Raw genomic sequence first — 25,046 nt, forward strand, 5'->3', positions numbered from 1 at the left:
TAACGTGTTACAGAATTTCTTTTCAATAAGCATATCAATAAAAGTGGCCTTACTTATACAATTTGCCCTAGATAATTGGAACTATGGAAGACGCTGAGAGAAGAGCAGCTCTGAGCATCTCCCTCCTCACCGGCGCTCTGCTGGATCATAAAACGAGTGCCATCTATCTCTTCCAAAGGAGGAATTCCAGCATGGGACTAAAAAAAAAACACTGCAAACATACAACCATAACTATGGCATAAAAATAATTTTAAAACAGCTTAGATAATAACCACCAGCATTTGTGAACGGGTGCAGAAATGCCCACGATGCTGCCTGACAGATGTCCAGGACCAGACTTCCGCATTCTAATGCAGTGTTCGCAGCTTTAGGTCTGGTGGAATGAGCATACCTCAGAGGATAGCTTCTTGGCCAGTGCACAGCAGATTTTAATGCAGAGCACGATCCATCATGAGATGGTCCATTTCTGCACAGCCTTTCCCATCCTAGCTCCAACAGAGCCCACAAAGAGGTAATTGTCCACCCAGAATTATTTTATGGGGTCTATATAGAACAACAATGCTCTTTTTGTGTCCAGTCGAAAGAGCTGCTCCTCTTCCTTAGAGGATGCAGAGGGCATAAAAAGGTAGGCAGGGTGATGGACTGGCCTACATGAAAGGGAATGACCACTTTTAACAGAAAGGAAGCTCTAGTGCAAAGAACTAGCTCTGCCTGGGGAGATGGTTAAGTACGGAGACTTAGATGACAAGGCTTGGAACTCACTGACCCTCCAGGCAGATGTCATCACCACTAGGAAGGCTGTCTTGACAGTAAGGGGCCTGAGAGGGCAGTAATGTAGAGGCTCCAAGGGAGAAATATAAGTACAAGATTGAGGTCCCACTGAGGCACGATAAGAAATAAGTTACTTACCTGTAACTGTAGTTCTCCAGTATTAGACACTTTCATAGATTCACATGCTTGAATACTTCCCCGTCGTCGAGATGGGAGTCCCCGGTGGAATATAAAACCAGGCCTGAAGATGTATGCACACAATACATGAACTAGGCCTCAACACAATAAACCATCATAGTCGTTTTGTAAAATAGACCCACACTCAAACTTGAACCAATCAGATTGCCTCACCCCTCTAGAACCTCCTGTGAGGAGCTGCCTTCCCTCAGATTTTCCGAGCACAAGTGCTGAAATAACCCAGCAGATTGATAAGAGAGAAGGTGAGCTCCCCCGGGGAGGCAGGCAAGCCACATGTGAATCTATGAAAGTGTCCAATACAGGAGAATGAAAATGTCACTTACCCAGTGTACATCTGTTCGTGGCATCAGTCGCTGGAGATTCACATGTTCTGCATATCTCGCCATCTGGTGTTGGGTCGGAGTGTTACAAGTTGTTTTTCTTCGAAGAAGTCTTTCAAGTCACGGGACCGAGTGACTCCTCCTTCTGTCTCCATTGCGCATGGGCGTCGACTCCATCTTCGATTGTTTTCCCCGCAGAGGGTGAGGTAGGAGTTGTGTTGTAGTAATAGTGCCCATGCAATGGAGTGACTAAGTATGTACCTATTTAAGGTTAAAATAATATATATACAAATGTACAAAGTTGAAGCTAACTTCCGAACTGCTACAGGCTCCCGGGGAGGTGGGTGGGCACATGTGAATCTCCAGCGACTGATGCCACGAACAGATGTACACTGGGTAAGTGACATTTTCAGTTCGATGGCATCTGTCACTGTAGATACACATGTTCTGCATAGACTAGTAAGCAGTTATCTCCCCAAAAGCGGTGGCTCAGCCTGTAGGAATGGAAGTGGTTTGAAATAATGTTCTTAACACGGCTTGACCTACTGTGGCTTGCTGTGCGGATAACACGTCTACACAGTAGTGCTTGGTGAACGTGTGTGGCGTAGACCATGTGGCTGCCTTACATATTTCTTGCATTGGGATGTTTCCTAGAAAGGCCATGGTAGCACCTTTTTTTCTGGTTGAGTGTGCCCTTGGTGTAATGGGCAGTTGTCGTTTTGCTTTAAGGTAGCAGATTTGGATGCATTTAACTATCCATCTGGCTATACCTTGTTTTGATATTGGGTTTCCTGCATGAGGTTTTTGGAATGCAATAAATAGTTGTTTAGTCTTTCTGATGTTTTTCGTTCTGTCAATGTAGTACATTAATGCTCTTTTGACATCTAATGTATGTAGTGCCCTCTCAGCTACGGAATCTGGCTGTGGGAAGAACACTGGTAGTTCCACTGTTTGATTTAGGTGGAACGGTGAAATAACCTTTGGTAAAAATTTAGGATTAGTCCTTAGGACGACTTTATTTTTGTGTAGTTGTATAAAAGGTTCTTGTATTGTAAACGCCTGAATTTCGCTTACTCTTCTTAGAGATGTAATGGCGATGAGAAATGCAACCTTCCAGGTTAGGAACTGTATTTCGCAAGAGTGCATGGGTTCAAAAGGTGGACCCATGAGTCTTGTTAAGACAACATTTAAGTTCCATGAAGGAACAGGTGGTGTTCTTGGTGGTATAATTCTTTTAAGGCCTTCCATGAATGCTTTAATGACTGGTATCCTATATAGGGAAGTTGAATAGGTAGTCTGCTGGTATGCAGATATTGCCGCAAGGTGTATTTTAATGGAAGAGAAGGCTAGGTTAGATTTTTGTAAGTGAAGCAAGTAACCCACTACATCCTTTGGAGTTGCGTGTAAAGGTTGGATCTGATTATGATGGCAGTAGCAGACAAACCTCTTCCATTTACTTGCATAGCAGTGCCTAGTGGACGGCCTTCTGGCTTGCTTTATGACTTCCATACATTCTTGGGTAAGTTGTAAGTGTCCGAATTCTAGGATTTCAGGAGCCAGATTGCTAGATTCAGCGATGCTGGATCTGGATGTCTGATCTGTTGGTTGTGTTGTGTTAACAGATCCGGCCTGTTGGGCAATTTGATGTGGGGTACTACTGATAGGTCTAGCAGTGTTGTGTACCAGGGTTGCCTTGCCCAAGTTGGTGCTATTAAAATGAGTTTGAGTTTGTTTTGACTCAATTTGTTTACCAGATAAGGAAGGAGAGGGAGAGGAGGAAAAGCGTAGGCAAATATCCCTGACCAGTTCATCCATAGGGCATTGCCTTGGGACTGCCTGTGTGGGTATCTGGATGCGAAGTTTTGGCATTTTGCGTTCTCTCTTGTTGCAAACAAGTCTATTTGAGGTGTTCCCCAGAGTCTGAAGTAAGTGTTTAGAATTTGGGGGTGAATTTCCCATTTGTGGACCTGTTGGTGATCTCGAGAGAGATTGTCTGCAAGTTGATTCTGGATCCCTGGAATAAACTGCGCTATTAGGCGAATGTGGTTGTGAATTGCCCATCGCCATCTCTTCTGTGCTAGAAGGCTCAACTGCGTTGAGTGTGTCCCCCCCTGTTTGTTTAGATAATACATTGTTGTCATGTTGTCTGTTTTGACAAGAATGTATTTGTGAGTTATAAGTGGTTGGAAAGCCCTTAACGCTTGGAAAACTGCTAGCATTTCTAGGTGATTTATATGCAGTTTTGTTTGATGTACGTTCCATTGTCCTTGTATGCTGTGTTGATCGAGGTGTGCTCCCCACCCTGTCATGGAAGCATCTGTTGTTATTACGTATTGTGGCACTGGGTCTTGGAATGGCCGCCCTTTGTTTAAATTTATACTGTTCCACCATAGAAGCGAGAGGTAAGTTTGGCGGTCTATCAACACCAGATCTAGAAGGTGACCCTGTGCTTGTGACCATTGTGATGCTAGGCACTGTTGTAAGGGCCTCATGTGTAGTCTTGCGTTCGGGACAATGGCTATGCATGAAGACATCATGCCTAGGAGTTGTAATATCATCTTTGCTTGTATTGTTTGTGTTGGATACATGCGTTGTATGATCTTGTTGAAATTTTGAATTCTTTGTGGACTTGGAGTGGCTACTCCTTTTGTTGGGTCTATTATGGCTCCCAGGTATTGTTGTACCTTGCACGGCAAAATGTTGGATTTGGCAAAGTTGACGGTGAAACCTAGTTTGTAGAGGGTTTGTATGATTTGATTTGTGTGTTGTAAGCACTTTGTTAGTGAATTGGTTTTGATTAGCCAGTCGTCTAGATACGGGAATACATGTATTTGCTGCCTTCTGATGTGTGCAGCCACTACTGCTAGACATTTTGTAAAGACTCTTGGTGCGGTTGTTAAACCAAAAGGCAATACTTTGAATTGGTAATGTATTCCTTTGAATACGAACGGTAGGTATTTTCTGTGCGATTGATGTATTGGTATATGGAAATACGCGTCTTTGAGGTCTAAGGTTGTCATGTAGTCCTGTAGTTTTAGCAATGGTAACACTTCTTGTAGCGTGACCATGTGAAAGTGGTCTGATTTGATGTAGGTGTTTAGTATTCTGAGGTCTAGGATTGGTCTCAGTGTTTTGTCCTTTTTTGGTATTAAGAAGTACAGTGAATAGACTCCTGTGTTTGTTTGTGTGTTTGGTACTAATTTGATTGCATTCTTTTGCAATAGTGCTTGAACTTCTATTTCCAGAAGTTCGGAATGTTGTTTTGATAAATTCTGTGCTTTTGGTGGTATGTTTGGAGGGAATTGTCGGAATTCTATGCAATAACCATGTTGGATAATTGCTAAGACCCAAGTGTCTGTAGTTATTTCCTCCCATGCTTTGTAATAATGACCTATTCTTCCCCCCACTGGTGTTGTGTGGAGGGGGTGAGTGACATCTGAGTCACTGCTTGGTTGTAGGGGTTTTGGGGCTTTGAAATTTTCCTCTATTCCTAGGGAATTGCCCTTCTCTGTATTGGCCCCGAAAGCCTCCCCTGTACTGTCCCTGGTAGCTGGACGGTGTTGCCTGCGAGGTGCTGGCTTGTGTGGCCTGACCCCGAAACCCCCCTCTAAAGGGTGTCTTGCGGAAGGTGCTGTAGGTTCCTCTGCTCTGCGGGGAGTAGAGTGCGCCCATGGCTTTAGCAGTGTCAGTGTCTTTTTTAAGTTTTTCGATTGCCGTGTCCACTTCTGGTCCGAACAGTTGTTTTTCGTTGAATGGCATATTGAGCACTGCCTGCTGTATCTCTGGTTTGAACCCAGACGTTCTTAGCCATGCGTGCCTTCTAATGGTCACAGATGTATTAATTGTTCTTGCAGCTGTGTCTGCTGCGTCCATAGAGGATCGTATCTGGTTATTTGATATGTTCTGTCCTTCCTCAACCACCTGCTTTGCCCTCTTTTGTAGTTCCTTGGGTAGATGCTCGATGAGGTGTTGCATCTCATCCCAATGGGCTCTGTCATAGCGCGCAAGTAGTGCTTGAGAGTTAGCGATGCGCCACTGGTTTGCAGCTTGTACTGCGACTCTTTTCCCAGCTGCATAAAACTTGCGGCTCTCTTTATCTGGGGGTGGTGCATCCCCAGATGTGTGGGAGTTGGCTCTTTTCCGAGCTGCTCCTTCTACGACGGAATCTGGTGGCAGCTGTGTGGTGATGAAAACAGGGTCTGTAGGAGGTGCCTTATACTTCTTTTCCACCCTTGGCGTTATTGCCCTACTTTTGACCGGCTCCTTGAAGATTTCCTTTGCGTGCCGAAGCATACCTGGCAGCATAGGCAGGCTTTGGTAGAAGCTGTGGGTGGAGGAGAGGGTGTTGAATAAAAAGTCATCCTCGACTTGTTCTGAGTGGAGGTTTACGTTGTGGAATTGTGCTGCTCTAGCCACCACTTGAGAGTATGCTGTGCTGTCTTCTGGTGGTGAGGGCTTTGTTGGATATGCCTCCGGACTGTTGTCCGACACTGGGGCGTCATATAAGTCCCAAGCATCTTGATCCTGGTCACCTTGGCTCATGGTGGTGTGAGCCGGGGAATGTGACGGAGTTTGTGCTGGTGAGACGTTAATTACAGGCGGAGGAGAGGGTGGCGGAGTCACCTTTTTCACCATTTTTGTTTGTGGCGCCTGGTCTGTTTGAAACTCCAGTCTCCTTTTTCTCCTAATAGGGGGAAGGGTGCTTATTTTTCCTGTTCCCTGCTGTATGAAAATACGTTTTTGCGTATGGTCCACTTCGGTGGATTGCAGCTCTTCCTCAAACCTATGCTTTCGCATCTGAGAGGACAGTGATTGCTCCTCTGTATAAGAGCCTGGACCTGGGTCGGTTACGGGTTGTTTCGGCACCGAAACCCTGCCTGTATCTTTTTTCGGCTCCGAGGTGGCTTTTTTCTTTTTTGGAGTCGAAACCTCTCGGCGTCGATCTTCGTCGGTGCCGCTGTCTCGGCGTCGAGCCGTTTCTACACCGCTCTCTCAGTGTCGTTGCTTTTCTCCAGCACTTTCTCGATCCCGAGAAGGCTGCGTGCCGGTGTCTCGACCGGAGTCGGACGATCTCGGCACTGTTTGGGCCTTTTTCGGTGCCGATGGTCGGTCACCGAATTTATGGGTGGAGCCATGGCCTGGTGGCAGTGGCGTCCCCTGGGCCTTGTCACTTTTCTTATGTGTTGATTTCGACGTCTTACTCACGGTTCTTTGATCGTCGAATTCCTCGGAGTCGGATTCGTGGATCGAAAAGGTTTCTTCTTCCTCTTGTTCTTCGAACTCTCGGTGCGCTGTCGGCGTGGACGCCATCTGAAGTCTCCTGGCTCGACGGTCACGGAGTGTCTTTCGGGACCGGAACGCGCGACAGGCTTCGCAAGTCTCCTCACTGTGCTCAGGTGACAGGCACAGGTTACAGACCAAATGTTGGTCTGTATAAGGGTATTTGTTGTGGCATTTGGGACAAAAACGGAACGGGGTCCGTTCCATCGGCGTTGTTCGACACGCGCTCGGGCCGACCAGGCCCCGACGGGGGATCGAAAACTACCCCGAAGGGCACCGGAGCGCGTCGATCTTCGATGCAGTGTTGAATCTAACTACGCCGATCCCGAACGCAACAATACCGACGAAAATCTTCCGATATTTACTAACTTTCCGTTCCGAAACTCGGAGCGACAGGAACACGTCCGAACCCGATGGCGGAAAGAAAACAATCGAAGATGGAGTCGACGCCCATGCGCAATGGAGACAGAAGGAGGAGTCACTCGGTCCCGTGACTCGAAAGACTTCTTCGAAGAAAAACAACTTGTAACACTCCGACCCAACACCAGATGGCGAGCTATGCAGAACATGTGTATCTACAGCGACAGATGCCATCGAACCTACAGTTACAGGTAAGTAACTTATTTCTTACTCCTGTGTTGGAACTATCATAGATTCACATGCTTGAATATGAGTAGCAAGCAGTAAGCAACACATTTTCTGTACCAAGAAATACTGTCTATCTCAATCATTATAAACATTGTCATTAGACAGTTGCATGCAAAGCAATAAAATAACGCTTTAAAACATATATGAATATGCAAGAAAGGTACGTTAATAATAACCAGAAAATGTGAGTAAATCAGAAGCGGATGGAGGGAAACAAAAAGCTCACCTTATCTGAACAAATGTCTAAGAACTGCTTGACCCACCGCGGCATCATGGAGCGTCTCAGCATCCAGGCAGTAATGCTTCGGGAATGTGTGTGTTGTCCTCTACGTGGCTGCACAACAGATGTCTGGAACGTATACTTCAGAGAAGAGTGCACAAGAAGTGGACACTGCTCGGGTAGAATGTGCACAAACTTAGTGTCCAGCAGTCGACTGGCTTTCTGGTGGCAAAAGGCTATGGCACTAGAAATCCATCTAGAGATGGTTTGTTTAGAAACAGAAAGCCCTCTCCTGGGCGCACTAAATGCCACAAACAGCTGACTGGACATTCTGATTGAGGATGTCCGCTGCAAATAAAAGTTAAGGCATCATTTGACGTCCAAGGAATGCAGCGATCTTTCTGCCCCAGTCTGGGGCCGTAGAAAGAAAGTCTTTAGGACTACTGGCTCGTTAATGTGGAAATCAGTTGGCACTTTTAGGATAAATTTCGGGTTTGTCCGTAGGATGACTGTGTCGTCTGTAAATCTCATGAAAGGCTCTTGGATGGTAAAAAGGCTTGAATCTCGCTTACTCTGCGAGCGGATGTTAAGGCTAATAGGAGCGCTACCTTCCAGGTAAGATACTTAGGGGGTTATTACAACTTTGGAGGAGGTGTTAATCCGTCGCAAAAGTGACGGATATACCACCAGCCGTATTACGAGTCCATTATATCCTATTGAACTCGTAATCCGGCTGGTGGTATATCCGTCACATTTGGGACGGATTAACACCTCCTCCAAAGCTGTAATAACCCCCTTAATGTCTGATTTATGGATAGGTTCGAATGGCTCCTTCATCAACTGACTTAGGACTGTATTCAGTTGCCAAGATGGAGGAGGTCGTTTGGTTGAAGGAAAGGGTCAGAATAACCCTATTAATAAACTGCTTTATAAGTCGATGAGACCAGAGGGACGGTCCTTTGGACAGTCTATATCTGCAGATAGCAGCTAAATGGACCTTAACGGATGCATGGGCGAGACCAGAATTCGCCAGGTGGAGAAGGTACGGTAAAACCTGTTCTGGAGCAGATGTAAGCGGATGAATGTTATTCGCAGTACACCATACACAAAACCGCTTCCATTTTAAGGTATACATCTTATTGGTGCTATCTGCACGTGCTTTAGCTAAAACTGTTTGACAGTCCATGGGAAGATTTAGATGTCCGAATTCATTGAACTCAGGAGCAATGCACATAATCTGAGATGCTTGGGAACCGGATGTCTCACTTGGCCCTGGCTGATGGTGAGCAGGTCCGGTATGGTGCTAACCTGCTGGGAGGACACGAGGACAGCAACAGAAGCTCTGTGTAACACGGTTGACGTGGCCAGGCTGGAGCAATTAGAATTATCTGGCAAGGCTCTGATGTGATCTTGCTGATGACCTGTGGAAGAAGGGGCATCAGAGGAAAGGCGTAAGATTAAATCCCTGACCATGCTATTGAAAGGGCATTTACCCACGACCCTGGTTTGGGATGCCAGCTTGCACAGAAACGGCATTTCACGTTCTGAGACATCGCGAAGAGGTCCAGGTTCGGTGTCCCCCACCTGCGGAAGACTGCATCCAGCATTGTCTGGTTCAGCTCCCATTCATGTGAAGATGTGCTTAGCCTGCTTAGTGAGTCTGCTGTGGTGTTGCTGACTCCAGGGAGATGTTCCGCCCGTATGCGCACTGAATTCTGAAAGAACCAGGTCCAGATGAGTTGAGCTTCTGTGGAAAGTAAGTGAGACCGAGTTCCGCCTTGCTTGTTTATGTAGTGCATGTGGTCGTATTGGCAGTCCAGACCAGCACCAACGAACCTCGGATTCTTGGTAGAAAAGCTTGTAGTGCAAGATACACAGCTCTGAGTTTGAGGAGGTTGATGTGTAGCGTCACATGAGAATTGGGCCATCCGCCACTGACTTGCAGATCTTGGAGACATGCTTCCCACCCCTCCATCGAAGCATCCGTTGTGATCGTAAACGGAGGGATTTGATTCAGGAACTGCAGACCTACTGAAATGTTTGCAGGCATTGACCACCACTGGAGGGAGTGGACCATCCTTGGTGTTATGAGAATGATGTCCCCGAAGGACCCTAGCGCCTACTTCCACTGTTTGTCGTGCTCTTCCTGAAGAGGGCGCATCCGAAGACAACAGTGTGGAACTAAGCTGATACAGGAGGACATCATCCCCAGTAATGATTTGAACCTCCGAACTGAAAGACTTTTTTCTTCGGACTGAGTCTGCCAGGGTCAAAAGCCTGAGTTGACGTTCTTCCGCAGGGAAGGCTTTTACAAGAGTTGTGTCCACTATAGCACCCGGAAACACTATCCTTCTGGTAGGTTGAAGCTGTGACTTGTCTCTGTTGAGAGTGAGACCAAGTTGCTGGAAGAGACATAACGTGGTCGTGAGGGAGTGACGTAGGGCAGAGATGTTCGGAGCATTTAGTAACCAATCGTCCAGATATGGGAATACCTGGTGCTTGAGACGTCTCAGATATGCAGCCACTGGGGCTAAGCACTTTGTGAAAATCCGGTGGGTGGATTTGAGTCCGAAGGTTAGCACTCTGAATTGAAAGTGCTTGCCGACTACGATGAATCTCAGAATTTTTCTGTGTTTGGTGTGAATGGGAATGTGGAAATACGCATCCTGCAGATGTAGGGAAGCCATGAAATCGCCTCTGTTGAGAAGCTGTAGTACATCCGTTAAAGTTACCATATGAAAGGATTGCTTTTTGAGATATTTGTTGAGCTGCCTCAGATCCAGGATGGGCCTCCACAAACGGGACTTCTTTCTGATGAGGAAGAATCGAGCATAAAAACCTCTTCCTCGCTGCGAAGAGGGTTCTACCTCTATCGCCCCTTTGGACAACATGCCCTCTATCTCTAGGAGGAGAAGATGTAGATGTTGTTGACGCTCCTGGAAAGGTGAATTTTCGGGAATCCTGGAAGTGAATTGTAGCAGATGGCCATGAGTTAGGATATCCAGAACCCACTTGTTGCTTGTGATCTGACTCCGACGACGTAGGTGACGAGACAAGGAGGGAGGGGTAGCCGGCCCCTTGAGGCTGTCATTGCCTACACGAGGCGTCCTTTGACTGTCATCCCGATCTTCCTCTAGGAGGAGGTCTGCTGTATGCTGCCACCGGAGGCTGCCTTTGATGGTACTGGGGTCTGGATGATTGATATTGGGAGGAGTAGGATAGATAACGAAGACTGGTATCCACCTCGAAAGGAGGAGTAGCCTCTACCTCTGGCTCCCCGAAAGGGAGTGCGCTTGTACTGTAGGGACCCCAACGACCTGCCAGTATCAGTATCAGCCTTAATCGCCTGAAGAGCCTCGTCGACATGCTTGCCGAACAGCTCTTGGCCATCATACGGGAGATCCAGGATCTTTGTTTGGACATCCGGACTGAAATTAGTGGCTTTGAGCCATCCCTGACGCCTTAAGACGGCTGAACCAGCCAGAAGCCTAAATCCCATGGCCGCAATGTCCAGGGTGCAGTCAATTACCTCTGCAGATGTTCGTTGACCCTCCATAATGATCTTTTAAGCGTCCGACTTGTTGGTATCTGAAAGATCCTCCAGAGTGTGGGAGAGGTCAGACCACAGCTGTCTGTCGTATCTGCCCAGTAGTGCCAAGGAATTTGCTGCATGGACCATAACTGCAGACATAGAAGAGAACCTCTGCCCGATATTGTCCAGGCGCCTTCCGCCCTTATCAGGAGGAGCCGATAAAGGCACTGAAGGGTTCTTGGAGCGTCTCTGGGCAGCCTGGGTAACCACAGAGTCTGGTTTTGGGTGACCCACCAGGCACGCAGGAGCGTCGTCTGTTGCCTTATACTTTTTGTCCAGCTTTGGTAACACTGTCGCTGAGTTTTTCATTATCTTCAGCCCTTGATTTCAGACATGGTCAATGATCGGGATCGCCCTAACCGACTTTCTGTGCGGCTCTTTAAAATCATACAAAAAACAGTCCTGCTGCGTAGATGGCAACTGCAGCTCAAACCTCATTGCAGCTTTCTCTAAGAGGTTATGGAAAGAGCCAATGTCCTCAGGAGGAGATTCGACTGCTAACGGCTCCGGTGAAGGGGGTGTCGGGAGTGCATACTCATCCCATTTGTCTTGGTCGGAGAGAACTCCCCTTCCTCTGCCACTTCATCAGAAGAGGCCTGGACATGAGGACTCTGCGAAGCCTGAAGAGGAACTTGTGGCGTTGTAGGAAAAACTGGCAGAGGTGCTGGAGTAGCTGGAGCAGAAACTGCTGGCATGGGCTCTTTCCCCAGGTGAGGGTAGAAACGTTCTCTGTAGTCCGTCAGCATATCCTGGAGTTTGGACACTAGACCAGCGGGCAGGGATACTATTCCCTGCTGTTGTGGTACTCGGTCATAGTACTGCTGGCCATAATAAGAATCGTCGTCCGAGTACTCCTGGCATTTTACGTGTGGCTGTGAAGGACTTGTAGCTACTCCAAACATTGTATCTTGATCTGAATCTTAATCATCATTGTCGCCATCTAAAAACCTAGATGGCAAGAGTCTTGAAACTTTGATTGGTGACGTAATAGAAGGTGTTAGATGAGCTTTAGAGAGTATGTTGCGCAGGTTGACCCAAAAGTAACGTAGATGGTCTTTGACTTTTGGTGGAAGCAATCCTGGCGTTGAAGATAAGAAACCAGTTGTCGTCGACAGGGGTGTCGAGAATATCGACGTCGCTGGAAACATTGTAGCCGATTGTTGGACTGCCGACGAGAGCGTCGTTGACGGAGGTGTCGTCGGAAACATCGGCGACGGAGGTGTCGTCGATTGGAGTGTCATCGCCGGGAGTGTCGTCGGCGAGAGAAACGTCGGCGAGATGGGGCTCCCCGTCGATGAAGATGACAACGTCGTCGACGAAGATCCTGCATTCGCTGCCGTTGACATGGAGATGGTTATCACCACCGGCGTCACCGATGAAACAGTCGTCGACAAGGGTATCGACGACAATGGTATCGTCGACGGTGCTGAACTAGGCTTCTTAAATCTGTGAAGCACATTAGGAGGAGGAGTGCCTGGCTCTGAAGCAGTTTTCTTTGCTTTTTTGAGGGATTCTGTACCCAATTTCTTCTTCTGTGGAGAGCCATGACCGTTTGGTAATGTTGCGCCATTTTTCTAGGCAGCTCTTGCCCCTCAGAACTTTCTTGTTTTCTTTTCAGAGGTGTTTTACGGGCAGAAACAGAAGAAGAGGCACTGTCCTCATCAGAGGCAGAGTGTCCAGTCTAACCTCTTTGTAGCCACAACAGAAGGTGACCCTTCCTGTCCTTCAGTGTCTTAGTAGAAAACTTCCTGCGGACTTTGCAGTCCTTCGTCTTGTGGCCCGGGTACAGGCATTAAATACACTCCTCATGTGGGATCCTCCACATATAATCTCGTCTTTACACATGAGGCATAGGATCTGAAAAGGCCTTTCCTTGGTGTCTCTGACACGGCAGCCAGTTTGAAACTGTAGAAACAGGTCTTCAGACAGAACATTTTTAGCAGAGCTCAAAGGAGACTCCTCAGCACAACGTGCGGTGGAAAATCTGAGGGAAGTCAGCTCCTCACAGGAGGTTCTAGAGGGGTGAGGCAATCTGATTGGTTCAAGTTTGAGTTTGGGTCTATTTAACAAAATGACTATGATGGGTTATTGTATTGAGGCCTATTTCATGTATTGTGTGCATACATCTTCAGGCCTAGTTTTATATTCCACCGGGGACTCCCATCTTGACGACGGGGAAGTATTCAAGCATGTGAATCTATAAAGTTCCAATACTGGAGTAAAGGGTGAACTAGGATTTTGAAGAGGGATGGCTGATCAGGCAACCACCGGAAGGATGAGATGACAGAATGGCAGCACTTTAAGGTGCCCAAAGCAGAGACCTGCAGGGCGAGAAAGAGAATAAAAATAAGGACCTGAGAAAGGGGAGCAGAAAGAGGGTATCCTTACTTTTCTGCACACCATGCCACAAACTTGCTCCTGCGGCTGCCTAGATAACATTGAAGACTTTGGGCGGAAGGTCAAAAGCAGTCAGCTGTTGCCACTCAATGCATGAAGTCGGAGCACTGACAAGTTTGAGTGGAGAACCCTCTCCTGTTACTGCGACAGAAGACCCTCCAAAAGGAACAGCCTGATCGGATGACCAATAGCCATAAGGATGACTTGGACCCAGTCATTGCTAATCCTTTTGACAACTTTGGGCAGGAATGGTATGGACAGAAAGGCGTACAGGAGGCCCTGGCTCCCCTCAAGATGAAAAGCGTCTCTGTGTGAGAGCCACCTAAAGACTTCAGCGCATGGAACTGCTGACAGAGCGCTATCTCATCGGCAGCGAAGAGATCTAACCAAGGCTCTCCACACTGCTGAAAGAGACCTTGCCCCTCCTCCAGACGGTAATACCATTCGTGATCTGCTAGGCATTTTTGGCTCTGTTTGTCTCCCTGGCATTCAGAAATCCCACCAGAACCACCAAATGAGGCTCTGAGGTTCCAGCCATGTCCAGAAGCACATGGGCCTCTTGGCAAAGGGCCAGGACTCTATCCTGCACTGTTTATTGCAGTACCACGTGGTGGAGATGTTGCCCATGAACACCTGCACTAGCCTTCCCTTGTTGGAGGGTAGAAAGGCTTCCAAAGCCGGCGGGATCACACAGAGCTCCAGGAGATTGATTTGGAGTTCAGATTCCACTGGAGACAAGAGGTCTCTGATCATCACCTCACCCAGATTGCTGTCACATCCTAGGAGTGACGCATCATTCACCACTGTCAAACCTGGTTTGGCAATGGAGAGGGGTCTGCCGTTGATCCAATCATGGTTTGCTTACTGACACTGCAGATCTTTTGCAGTTCTCGCCGAGATCTGGACCATGTTGAGATATTTCTCGGATGCGGAGCATACACATGGCAGCAAGCATATTGTCACAAGCAGGATGCAGGAACCCATGAGGCCCACCACCCTCTGAGCCAGACTCACCACAACCCAGGATACAGGCTGAACATCGGTACCATAGCCTGAATATCCTGTACTCACCATTCGGGAGGATAAGCTTGAAACTGCACCGTGTCCAGGACAGCCCAGATGAAAGAAAGAGTGTAAGAGGTGGTCAGGTGTGACCTTGGCACGTTGATAGTGAATCCCTGGAAGTGCAGGAGGTCCACAATAGTCTGGAGGTAGAAGAAGACTGTCTGGTGTTGGCCCGCCTTCACCAGCCAGTCGTGGAAATAGGGAAAGATCAGTACCCCTGATCTCTGCAGATGAGTTGTAACCACTGCCATCACCATAGTGAACACCTGAGGGATGCTGGTAAATGCAAAAGGGGGCATGGTGAACTGAAAGTACTCAGGACCCCCTGTGAACCGCAAGTAAGGTCTATGGGCAAGCAAGATGGAAATGTGAAAATATGTGTCCTGCAAGTCCAAAGCTATGTATAGTCTCCCAGGTCCAGGGCAGACAGAACTTTAGCGATCATGAGCATTTTTTTATTTCTCCTTTTTAAGGAGAAAATTGAGAAGGCGCAGCTCTAGGATAGGACTGAAGCCTCTGTCTTTTTTGGGCACTGGAAAGTAGCAGGGATAACAACCACAATCTACTTCTGGTGTTGGCTTCCTCTCTATGACACCCTTGGCCAAGACAGCCACCACTTCCTGGCAGAGAATGGAGAGATGGTACTCTGTCAGATTGTCTCAAGTGGGTGACGTGTAGAAGAGTAGTCACGAAGGGGAGGGAGTAGCCCCTTCGGACAATCTGGAGAACACAGCAGTCTGATGTTATCATTCTCCAGTGATGCAGGTGATGGCATATACTGCTTCCCAATGGTTGCGCCTGATAGTAGGAGGGTGAATTTAAGAGGTTTGGAGGCTGTGGCTGCTGGAGGGTGGTCGACTGGTGCGATATCTGGCTGCCCAACCCGCAGGGTCTAGGGGTATTGTGCCCTCTGCTACGTAGAGGCAAAGGAGCATGCGTGCTGTGGTGGCTGGAGGGGTAACGACACAGCTGGAAGCCCCGTCTGCGGCCACGAAAAGAGCAAAAGGCGGACTCAGGATTGGAAGGGGGCCAAGGAAAGGCCGAAGGACCTGGCCACAGCTCTGCTATCCTTGAAGCGCCCAGCTCTAAGTCCACCTTGTCTCCAGAGAGACGAGAGCCATCAAAGGACTTGTCCATAAGCAAGGAGTGGACATCCCCTGAAAAGCGAGCATTCTCAGCCAGGCATGGCACCATAAGGCCACTGATGAAGGAACCGATCTGCCTAGCGAGTCGATCATATCCCGTCCATATCTGATCATGAACTTGGCTGCATCTCTGCCACCTGCCATAGTATGGGAAAGTATGGCCCAGGTGTCCTCTGGGACCATAATCAGCACTTATTCATTCAGGCTAGAGCCCTTGCTTATTTTTAGAGGGCTTGAGAAGATAGTTTGGTCATTCACTTTTAGTGTGATGCTGTTTGCAAGCTAATAAGCTGTCACATTTATCAATTATATCAAAACGCATATGATCCAAGACTGATGATAAATGTCTGTGAAGTTTTCTACAATCACTGCTTGCAAATGACAATAAAAAGCCATTTGTAAACACACAAAAAAAGTTTGGACCACCAAGCTTTTTTGGGTTAGGGTTTTGCATGAGGGAACTGGTGTCCCCTGCAGGGGCAGCGATGGCAGCAGGAATTGTCCTATTCACAGGATCCCCTGTGCTGGGCTTAGACAGGGTCCCAAGCAGGACGTCCATAAGGGCATCATTAAATGGGAGAAGCGGTTCCGAGGCGGTCACTCAGTTAGCCTTGACTGCCACTTAAGGCAGGCTAAGGTCCAGGACCCCGGCCGCCCTTCTCACCACCACAGCAAAAGAAGGTCACTCCTCCAAAGCCATAATAGGAGGAGAGACCATGCCAGTAGCTGGGGAGGTGGCCAGCCCAATGGCATCTGCCAGTTCCTTGAACCAGTCCATCTTGGGGTCTAGCAGCTGGCATTCCTCAGTGACTTCTCCCAATTTATACCAAGTCCTACCCTGTAGGGATAGGGTTCTGGCTCCAGTTTGGAAGGCAAGACTCCAGCCAGCTCTGGTGTCAGACGAGTGCTGACATCAGAACAGCATTAGGGAAGGTCGAGGTGGTACAACCAGTCCAGATCCATTCATGGATCCAAGCGGACTGACTTGTGTACAGGGTGGACCCGTGGCAGGGATTCAGTAGGAGACCCTCTCAAATCTGTAGGGCCTGAGGTGCACCAACATGGATGGACTGCCCAATTTTGAGATGCATAGCCTCATAAATTTCATAGAGTTGAGCGGGGTCGTTCTGCCTTCCAGAAACTTGGGGAGACCCTTGTGGCATCACACGCTGAGCAGCAAGAACCTTGAAGGACAGCTCCCTCAAGGCCTTGCAATGTATGGTGATGCAGTCAAAGCAGGTCTTCGCATCGTGGTCACACTCCAGGCACCAGAGGCAAGCAAGATCCGGGTCTGTCGCCAACATTTGTTGGTGACAGATGCGGCAGGGCTTGAAGCCAGCTTTCCTACTGCAGAGATCTGGCCCAGTACCAGGGTTCAATTCCCACCTCAACGGGTCTTGGGCTCAATCCCCTTGAACCAGATAATTCTCGCCTCGGTGCCTAATCTAATGGGTCCCACTCTGTACCTCTGGGCAATAGCTTGCTTAATCTCCACAGCGCTTGGATGCCTGGCTTCACCCAGGGGCTTGCCCAGGAGTGGGCGCCTCACAAGGAAAAGCTAGGAAGGGTTCCACAGCAGTATGTGCGCTATAGAAGTGCAAAGTTTACATTTACATCCCTGCCACACCAGAAGAAAGATCTAAAAAAACGTCAAAAAAAAGTCAAAAGAAGGTCAGTCAAATAAATGACTGGGGATAGATCTCTCCGGATCTGTGCTGACTGGCACAGAAACAAAAAAAACTGTCAGCATGTGCGGTGGTGCCTATATAGGCTCTGCGTATGTCACTTCTGCCGTGGACGCCACATGGAGTCAAGCGAAGCTACCTGCCGTGGACGCCACACGGAGTCAAGCGAAGCTACCTATCGGCGCGCAGGGGGACTGCTCATAAAACATTTCCAGATCCAGTCTGATGTCTGAAGATAATTCTAAGGGAAGGCATCTGCGGCCATTAGTTTCTAGCAGATGCAATTTGCATAAAACAATCAGCTGTACCCACCGAAGAAAAGCTCACCAGCATTATGAATGGATCACTGAAATAAAAATATCAAACGTAAAATACGTTAATTAAAATTTTAAAAAAAAGAAAAAACACACAAACTACTTCAGACCATGGAAGAAAACAAAGTTTTAAGCAACAGCTACAACTTAAGTGAAAAAGGAAAATCAAACCCTCATCTTTAAGCACTAAAACAAAAAACAACAAACATCGAATATGAACAATGAGCCATTGTTAAGGTCCAGGTAAACATCAATGACGAAAAGAGCATCAAACACCAACTTTGGCGACTGAAAAACATCAAAGAAAAAAAAAAAAAACACAGATATGATCACTGAAAAAAAGATTAGACACCAGTTATGATCTACAAGGAAAATATCAAACACCATTAAAGGAAAGAATAAAGCTAGTTCTAGGCAGCAAAGAAAACAATTGTATTATCATATTAGATGATGTTTCCTTTGCTGACTAGCACTACTTTTCTTTATTTGGTGGTTATATATCTATAAGCACCAAACAAAAGATCAAGAATGTACAATGACCACTGAGTAAATCGAGAATTTCAAACCCAAGCCATAACCAACGAAGAACGAAACGTCATATCTCATCTGTAAAGGCAAGAACATTAACCCTAGCTGCACTAATGCAGTAACGTATCAAACCTCATCTGTGTTCAGTGAAATGAAAGAATATCAAACACCTGACAAATCCAATGGAAAAGGAAACAATCATGAACTACAAATTTGAAAACTAGAACCCCACTTACAATTAAAGATTGAATAAAAGATCCATCACCAGTTACAAAGGTATAACCTCAGAAAATTGAAAAACAAAACAACTATGAACACCAAATAGAACTTAGTATACAGGCATAACTATGCAAGGAAATTACATCATGCACCAGCTTTTCTCACAAAGCAAGGATAATCATAAACCAACTTCATAACCATTGGGTCTAAAGAATATTAAACACTATCTACAAGCTTCAATGAGAAAAAAATGTAGAACATAGCTATAATCACTGAATGAAAGAGCATCATGCAGAGCTTCTAACCATCACTGTGTATCAGATAACATAAGATAACTTATATGTATTCACGTATAACACTATACACAACCAATGAAACAAAAAAATATTAAACCTAAACCCAATCTGTAAAGAAAATTCCATTAAGGGCTGCTATTACAAAATGCACACGTCAAACATCAGCTATGGCCAAAGAAGCAAAAGGGCATACATTAGCTATCAACAAATAAGAAGATAATATCCAGGATGTTATATGATCAACTGAATATAAATGAATGTCTTAATTTTTATAATAATTAAGGTAGACCTTACCTTTGCCCAGGCCAGTTTTCGCTTTATGGAATCATTATTAGGTTCAACATGATGTGCAAATTTTAAATTATTAATTGTGTATTCATGTCCACAGTAAACTCTCTAAAGACAGAAATACAGAAAATAAGTTAGCTTTGTGAAAATTAAACAATCTCAAATTGAGACAGCAATGCATAGTCGTATTTCCTAAATACAATCCTTTGAAAATACGTTTGATGGAAGATTTAATGTGGGTGAAGAGGCTCTAGTATCGATGAGTTAGTGAAGTTTACAACTTTAACATAGGAACTTGATTGATAGTCAAAATGTTTTATAAACCAGAAACCAAAACACCCAATTTGTGACAGAAAAGCTGAAAGGCGGGAACCGTTGATGTGAAATAAGAAAATATTTCCCAAATTTATTAAAATTGTCTGTTCCACTTGGGTATCAGGTCTGCAGTCCAAGACTAGGAAGTAGTTCTGGGAAGTATGAATGTCTCTCCCTGTAGCTGCTTATCAAGTGTCTGAAACCTGGATCTCACTTACCTTACAAGCTCACTTTATGGCTTGTAAAAAAGGCAGTTTTTCAGGCCAAATGCTGGAATGTGGCGTTCTGTGTAAGTACAAACTATGAAGCAAATACATTTGGGGGGCCCACATTAAGTTCTCAAAGAGATAATGGTCTCATAATTGGGGTTAAAACGTTCCTTTATTGGTTTTCAAGAAGTTCATTTTCACATGTTCTTTGAAAAAAGGATATCCAAGATAAAATCTTCCTGTGCATGGGGATGGCTTTAAGGTGTGCCTTAGTGGATGAAAACGGAAGGCACAACACTTAGCTACCAATAGTTGATTTAGTATCACTGCTTCTTCCTGCCAAACAATATGGGTTGACAAATATCTTCTGCTACCAGATGTAAACCTTTTCCCCTTGAAGGCATAAACAAATTGGGTCCAAGACCATTTTGCTTCCTTCTATATGTTTAGGCAGTCTTTCTTAGCCTTAGAAAGCTGCATGCTGTAGTTTCAGGAACCATGCTGCTAAGTTCAACAATGGTACGCTGTGGTGGTAAATCTGACCCTGAAACCTGTGCAGCAGATTCAATTTGCATGACAACTTTCTGTGTGGACCACCAACTTGTACATTATGTCAATGTATTACAAATGCTTCAGACATTTGTCAGCTAACAGAATCATTCTTGCTGCAAAATGCTTCTATTTTGGAAGGACAAACCTTATCCGCTGAATTGGCAGAACATTTATCGAGAAAGCATTGCCTTTGTTCATGGTCTGTGAAATCTGGAAGCACAGCTCTGGCATTTTGCTGTTTGATCGCAAATAAGACCCTTTGTTGGGAAATTACAATTATAAAAATCACTTTTTAGAGAGTCATTTTTTCTGATGTCCACGCTTTATGTGGAGGCTTTTGGCACCACAGGATTTTACAGAATATCACCAGTACTAAAGCTGACACAAAGGGAGGAGAATTCCTCAGTGGAGGAAAGACTACTATCTATCTTAAAATTATCATGAATAGCTCTTGGCTAGAAATTTGAAGAGGCTGAAAAGGTGTTTGGAGTTTGCCATTAGATAGTATCACATTGACTGAAGATTATTTTATCGGAGGAACATTTGCTCAGGATGGTGAGGTTTAATGTAAATGACTCAACATTTAAATCGTTTTACTTGGGTCAACACTGAATGGCTTCAACATTAAACGCTTTGGCAACAAATGACTTGAAATTAATGTATGTCTCTGCTTCAAGGGAGTTTTTTAAAGTGAATTTTGCCCCTTCGGAAAAGATGTTGAGGTTTACGTTGCATCAGATGCTGAACATTTAATAGTGGTACTGTTCCCTATTAAAAACGTTGGAAGTTCAAAAGGAGCATCCAGAATACGGATACTTCTTGGCTTGCCTTCTCTCCTTGTATCTCTCTTTGCCAGTCATTGGATGATGAAAACTGTTCCATAGAGGAAGAAGCTCCTTCTAAAGTCATTCTTACCCTCTCTTCCAGTGTCTCTCAGTCATTCTTTAGTTTTAAGGAATCTTCCTCTCAGAGAAATTCCTTTTCAGCCCATTTATGTTCTTGTGAATATTATTTTGCAGTACAGTCACTTCTTTTAAGTGTGGGAGTCTGGTAAGCAAACCACACATAAGCCATTTGCAGCCTTTCTGCTGCCATGCCATAGACACCTCACAAAAAGGAATGACACGTTCCCGCTTTTAACTGTCATAAAAAAGGCACAATAATTTCATGATTTCTCAGTGAAAACACTGAAGTCCTATAAAGACGTCAATTCCAAAATTTAAGGGAAACCTCTTGGAAAAGTTTGAAAGGGTGAGAGCCCAGAGGTCAAGGATCCCTTTAACAAGAATTGGTAAAAGGGACTGAAGCAATTGGCAGTAGGAGTCAAGATTAAATACTGAAGCTGCTTGTTCTGAAAAGGAGGAGTGTCAAACCACATCTTTCCATCAGTGCTACCTTGATGCATTCCCTTACAAAACATCAGCAAAATTGGGATTATGATGCATTAAGTTTTTAATCGTTATATTTCTGTTGGGCTGTTTTTCTAAAGTAAGACACATTTTGGAAAAGTAAGTCTTTGGTTACAGTATTTACTTTAATTTTAAAATGCCCACTGTTTTCTATTTAAATACCATATCTATGGGTAAAATAAGTTCTGAGAACATGTACAGGAATAGAGAGATGTTCAGGGCTTGCAAATAAAGCCCTTCAGTGTAGAACCCCATAATAACCTGACCTAAATTCTGACAAGGTGGTTTTAGGTGCTCCGGACACTCGATTTGTCTGCAAAGAGTATAACTAACGGACTTTTACTTTCATTTATAATAATGCATGGCATTAACTTCTACCTATGAACAAGGAGATTCAGGTTAGAGCCCTTGCTTATTTTTAGAGAGTTTGAGAAGACAGTGTGGTCATTCACTTTTAGTGTGATGCTGTGTATGTTTGCTAGCTAATAACAAGTTGTCGTATGTATCAATTATATCAAACGCATATGATCCAAGACTGATGATAAATGTCTGAAGTTTTGTACTACCACTGCTTACAAATGACAATAAAAAGCCATTCGGAAAGACAAAAAAAACGTTTGAATTGATGGGAGATTTCTGTGTATTGGGTAGCAGAGTGTGTGGGTTTGCATTATTGCATATATTTCCCATATTGGCCCTTACTTTATGAGAGAAAGCGTCTTACAACCCAAAAATCACAGGGAACGGGCGTGTTTAGTGGAGGGTCCCATTGTAGTCAGACATGTCACAGTTACTCCTGAATAAAGGCTTGGAAGCTATCCACTCAACCTAATTAAGATTATTTTTAGTTGGATTGTGGATGTAATATGAAAGATGACTTACTGTTTCCGGAGGCAATCGTCCCAAGGTCTCTATAAGAGCACTGTACATTTCCTCTGCTGTACCTTCGAAGAACTTGCCACAGCCAGCCACAAACAACGTGTCTCCTGCGAGCGAAAAACATGAAAAAGAATAAGCACAAGAAACGTACTTTGTATGTTTCTTGTGTCCTACTGCCCTCCAAAGAACACCGGTGACAGAAATCCTAGCTAAATTTGCATAAGTAAAAAGGTACCTGTTATACTTCCCTGTGGTGCTGAAGTCAGTGGTGGAATGTGATTAGGTCATTTGATTTATTTTCAACTAGAATATAAGGTGCATTTAATTAGGTTAGTTAAGTCGCCTCACATTTCAAAAATCCTTTTTAAAAAGACCTGATATATGGTAATATTAACTATAATTTTATGTTGCACTTTTTTACAGCTTAAATCCAAATGCGGTATGTCAAAATGGGTGCTGCTGGCAGCTTCACCCACGCCCTTTCAATACTGGTTTGGAAGTAGGACTTTTGCTATTTTTACCCTTTTAAGAAGATCATGCAGAATGTTTGGTTTACGAAGGTGGGTTGTAGGCTACACAGAACCTTCAAGAATCAAATTTAAAGTTTCTTTTGGCCTCTTTCTTTGAATCCCAACTACATCAATGTGGGTCTTAATGACCGACCTTCCCAGAAGCATTGCAAAGAAGGGAACTTCCATTCAGCTGAACAAGACACGAGGGTTCACATTCTCATTCGTGTGTTTTATTGCACACTGGTAACCCTAGAGAAGGATCTTTGCTAACATTCATAAAAATGATGCCAAGCTGAGTAAGTCAACCACTGACAAGCTAGCAAAATGCTAGCAAAATGCAGAACGAAATCAACTCTCAGTTTATTCCATACTTCGTGTAACAAGATACCTTTTGCTGCCCATTAATCCAAACTCAATGTCAAACGGTTAACCAGAGCGAAATGGTATCCCTCCACTGATGACAGCTGTTTTATTGTTGTCCTGCGTCAAACAACCTGCAACATCACTCTGATACGCAGAACATTACACTACCCAGCTCTGTTGAGTTCAGCTATGTGTGCTGGTTAAGAACAAACTGAATTAGGACGATCTGCAAGGGACAGCACACTGCCATCAAAGATCCTCGACACAGCCTGTTTCTCTGAGGCACTTAAATTGTGAATTTGGTGCAGCTAAGCTTATACTACAACTTGAATCACTTAGCAGGACATCAGCAAACGTAATTAATTTATAATTACATTAGACATACTAGCAACACAATTATCTTTTGCACGTAAAGGGATGTCGATCATTACAGACTTTAAACAGTACATGAATCGTCCATTACCTGTGAATACAGCCGGTGGCTCTGAACTGTGTGGTTTTGTCACAAAATAACAAATGTGCCCAGACGTGTGGCAAGGGGTGAACAGGCACTTTACGTGCAAAGAGCCAACCTGCAAATACATGAGAGCATATTTAAAAATTACATTGTAGAGATATGTGATGTAGTAGCAATGATTAACTTTCACGTGGAACATTTAAAGCCCTCCCTAGAATTCACGTCCTTCCACTTGTTACGTCACACACCCACAACTCTACGTCACTGGCCCCTCACATTATTTTTGTTTCTGCCGAGACCCTTTGTAGGAGGCTGGCCTGGCTTATAGTGGGTACCTGATGGTACTTCCACCTTGTGCCAGGTCCAGTTATCCCTTATTAGTAGATTAGTAGTGTTCTAGCAGCTTACGCTGATAGAAGTAGCTATAGCAGAGCAGCTTAGGCTGAACTAGGAGACATGCAAAGCTCCTACTATACCACTTATATCATATAGGTACTATATCATGAGAGAGACAATACTCAGGGTTACTAAAAATAAAGGTACTTTATTTTAGTGACAATGTGCCAAAAATATCTCAGACGATATACTCCCTTAGGAGGTAAGTAAAATACACAAAATATACACACAAACCAAAAGCAGTCTGAAAGTAGCGCAAACACTGTAGAATACAATAGGATGCTGTAGGAAGTTGGCTCTGTATGTACTATTTCAAAGTAAGAAATAGCATGCACAGAGTCCAAGGGTTCCCCTTAGAGGTAAGATAGTGGCAAAAAGAGAATTCCAATGCTCTATTTTGTGGTAGTGTGGTCGAGCAGTAGGCTTATCAGAGGGTAGTGTTAAGCATTTGTTGTACACACACAGGCAATAAATGGGGAGCACACACTCAAAGACAATTCCAGGCCAATAGGTTTTTATATAGAAAAATATATTTTCTTACTTTATTTTAAGAACCACAGGTTCAAGATTTACAAACAATACTTTAAATGAAAAGTATTTCACTTAGGAACTTTAAATTAGCAAAATAGCAGATACAGTTTTCACACAAATGGCAATAAGCTATTTTAAAATTGGACACTGCAATTTTCAACAGTTCCTGGGGGAGGTAAGTGTTTGTTAGTTTTGCAGGTAAGTAAAGCACCTACAGGGTTCAAAGTTGGGTCCAAGGCAGCCCACTGTTGGGGGTTCAGAGCAACCCCAAAGTTACCACACCAGCAGCTCAGGGCCGGTCAGGTGCAGCGGTCAAAGTGGTGCCCAAAACGCATAGGCTTCAATGGAGAAGGGGGTGCCCCGGTTCCAGTCTGCCAGCAGGTAAGTACCCGCGTCTTCGGAGGGCAGACCAGGGGGGTTTTGTAGGGCACCGGGGGGGGGGGCACACAAGTCAGCA

The 25,046-nt window shown here is 45.1% G+C and overlaps 1 protein-coding gene across 5 annotated transcripts in view; it reads right to left on the reverse strand.

Moving 5' to 3' along the window:
• Window positions 1-25,046, reverse strand: part of HAGH (hydroxyacylglutathione hydrolase) — a 397,775-nt gene that overhangs the window by 226,409 nt on the left and 146,320 nt on the right. For all 5 annotated transcript variants that reach the window (XM_069209801.1, XM_069209803.1, XM_069209800.1 and 2 more), the window contains exons 5-7: window positions 23,669-23,777; window positions 22,334-22,437; window positions 18,973-19,074 (exon numbers count right to left, since the gene is read on the reverse strand). In XM_069209801.1, coding sequence (XP_069065902.1) covers window positions 18,973-19,074; window positions 22,334-22,437; window positions 23,669-23,777 — 315 coding nt within the window. The remainder of the gene's footprint in view (window positions 1-18,972; window positions 19,075-22,333; window positions 22,438-23,668; window positions 23,778-25,046) is intronic.

Source organism: Pleurodeles waltl, chromosome 10 (genome assembly GCF_031143425.1).
Source record: "Pleurodeles waltl isolate 20211129_DDA chromosome 10, aPleWal1.hap1.20221129, whole genome shotgun sequence".
Taxonomy (NCBI): Eukaryota; Metazoa; Chordata; class Amphibia; order Caudata; family Salamandridae; genus Pleurodeles; species Pleurodeles waltl.